Raw genomic sequence first — 2,938 nt, 5'->3', positions numbered from 1 at the left:
CATTGCAATTATCCAGAAACAGACTACAAATATTTAGGAGTACTTGTTTCAGTCATTTTACGCGCCCATACGGGAGAAATGAGGAATCCATGGTTATTTTTTAAAATGTATATACTTGGGGTTGTTTTTGTAATTTAACTTTTTTGAAAGACTATTTTGGTGAATGTGGCGTTAAGGATAGTGACAAACCCACGAAATTCTAAGCGTGTGTACTTTTAATGAAGGTCGATTGAAAACCTTCAAAGTTGCGGTTTAATCCCAAGAGAATCAACACGGTTTGACCAAGGGAAAATTCAAAGCGTCGAGTTAATACAATACATTTTTATAAATGGAACCGACCTTGACTTTTTGAGCAAAACGAAGATTACGTATTATACTTGACGTGTTTTTTTTGCCGAATTCTACCTTTATGGGAGGGCTTTCTATTTTCTGGTTGATTTCGGGTAGCAGATGCAACAACAATATAATTTTATCAATTTATTACATAAACATATTTACGACATCATATATGGAGAAATAATAACCGAATTTCAATTATTATAAAAAAAGTCAAAAAGAAAAATTCATACAAAGGTTTAATTATTAAATGTGATTAATTTTACTTATTTTTAATTTATTTTTAATAAACATGTGTTATCATAAAAACAAGAAAAAACCAACCGTAAGATTAATGGGTAATTTGGAAGGAAAAATATTATAAAAAAATAATAATTTGGGATTGTTTATTTGAAACAACCTATGATTTTCTACAAAAACACTTATCAACTAATTATAAGTCCGGAGAGTTCAACTTATTCAAAAACTTTTTATTACCGGTTTGACACCGATATAAGTTGTTTATCCAAACACTCAAAAGTGCTTATTATCGGTGTCACACCGGAATAAGCCAATAAGTTGTTATTATAAGAAATCACAAACACCCCCTAAATGTAATATTAGTGAAAAACTAAAATTTTGTTGTACTCAAGAATTTAGCCAATGACTTCAAGTAATGTATAAAATATAAAAATATTCTTCAAAATCAAACTGATACCCAGTCACAACCGATACGATAGGACAATTAAGCACCTGTGCACCCTGATTCTCTTAGAAGGTCCAACCCTGATTAACGATGATGTATAGCAACAGAGGGACTTACACTTTGAATCACTCTCACCCATGGACTATCTATCATATTAGGGGTGAGTTAAATGCACCTCCATGTATTGCTAAATGCACCATTATCCATAAATTTTTCCCTCAAACACATCAATATCAATACATGAAAGAAGGTGCAAATAACATTCCCTATCATATTAAGGGTTTTAATTTCAAGGTTTTTGATTTAAGGGTTTGATGTACCTAGAGTATAGGAGCAATTAATTTGTACTGATTTATTTAAAAGAACAAGGCTTATTGATATTGATTCAATGATTCCGATAATACTTGGTCTATAAAAATTATACTTTTACAGTGTTTTGACTTGCCTTTACATGATCTTTTTACGTGAGTTTGTAGATGTTTTTGATGTTCAACCTCTTAAACATTCTTAACCCTTGTACAGTTGTACATGTTCTTAATTAACGTTACTGATATAACTCTTTTGTGTAAGTATTTTAGGGGTTGTTTGTTACCTTTTAATAATTTCATTAAAAAACATCTAAATCGTTAAGAGGTGAATTTTGTTTGGTAATAAAAAGTTTACCTCTTGATGATTCTAAAACTCTCTAAATGATTTTGTATCTTGTTCTATCTTAACTATTCAACGTCCTAATTTTATTACAAATAATTATCAAATAATTATATTTTATTATATTATAAGAGTTTTTTAATTATTCTGATCATTTAATTATTCGGTAGGAAAACATTCAACAACGTATAGCTATTTATCTAAGTATTTGTGTAAGCAAGTCTTTCCATTTTAAAAGTTATATTCATATCACACGTGTCACCATATGTCTCCACGTGTCAATACAACAGCAACTGAACCGACTTGGCATGCACCATTCACTTCAGACATGGATTCCAAAGCACACACCCCGACACATGATGTGTATTGTGTGTAGGAGCTAGAGGGCCGGCGATGGGGTTCACGAGCAGCAGCAAGCGGTGGTTGACTGAAGGATACAAGAAGGTGGTGGCCGGCGCCGGTGGCGTGTTGAACCCAAAGCAGAAGAGGTTTGGGGTGCTGGAAGGTCACCCAGTGGGTCAAGATCATGCTCAACAAGCCGTACAGTCACATGAAACCCTAAAAGATAACATCAAAGCTCTCAAAAAGGAATTCAAGATCTACAGATGGAACCCTGATCATCCTTCGCAAAAACCCTTCCTCAAATCCTACTTTCTTGATCTCACCACTTGTGGCCCCATGGTATGATCAATTAGATCGATTTATAATCAACCACAAACAGTATTTCTACTTTTATTACAATTTAATTAACTTAGTTGTGGTATATATATATGTATATATATATATATATAGGTTTTGGATGCACTGCAGAAAATAAAGTCAGAAGATGATTCAACATTGAGCTATAGGAGATCATGCAGAGAAGGAATATGTGGGTCTTGTGCCATGAACATTGATGGGACTAACACAGTTGCATGCCTTAAGCCAATTGATACAGACACCAGTAAGGCCACATATGTCACTCCTTTGCCACATATGTATGTCATCAAAGATCTTGTTGTTGATCTCACCAATTTTTACCACCAGTACAAGTAAGATTATATATAATCCTTTTAATTTATATATATATATATATATAAAGTTCATGTATTGATCGATGATGGTTGATAATTAGAAGGTTAGAAAATGACTGAATGAAATGTTATATATATGTATGTATATGTATAGGTCGATTGTGTTGAAGCATGTAATTCAAATGGAAAAGATCTCTAACGGCTAAATGGAGATTGGCCTTGTCAAGATGTTACTCCTGGAGTATTATTAGGAAAT

General features: G+C 32.7%; 1 protein-coding gene across 1 annotated transcript in view; it reads left to right on the top strand.

The window, feature by feature from the left end:
* The first annotated feature begins 2,035 nt into the window (after positions 1–2,035).
* LOC112523343 (succinate dehydrogenase [ubiquinone] iron-sulfur subunit 3, mitochondrial) overlaps positions 2,036–2,938 on the top strand; it is a 6,458-nt gene continuing 5,555 nt past the window's right edge. The window contains exons 1-2 of the mRNA XM_025132908.1: positions 2,036–2,350; positions 2,462–2,700. Of these exons, the coding sequence (XP_024988676.1) occupies positions 2,063–2,350; positions 2,462–2,700 (527 nt within the window). The 5' untranslated portion in view covers positions 2,036–2,062. The remainder of the gene's footprint in view (positions 2,351–2,461; positions 2,701–2,938) is intronic.

The sequence above is a fragment of the Cynara cardunculus genome, assembly GCF_001531365.2.
Source record: "Cynara cardunculus var. scolymus isolate 2C chromosome LG 12, CcrdV1, whole genome shotgun sequence".
NCBI lineage: Eukaryota > Viridiplantae > Streptophyta > Magnoliopsida > Asterales > Asteraceae > Cynara > Cynara cardunculus.
Note: the sequence above shows the minus strand (reverse complement) of the source record. Positions and strands in the feature narration are given on the sequence as shown.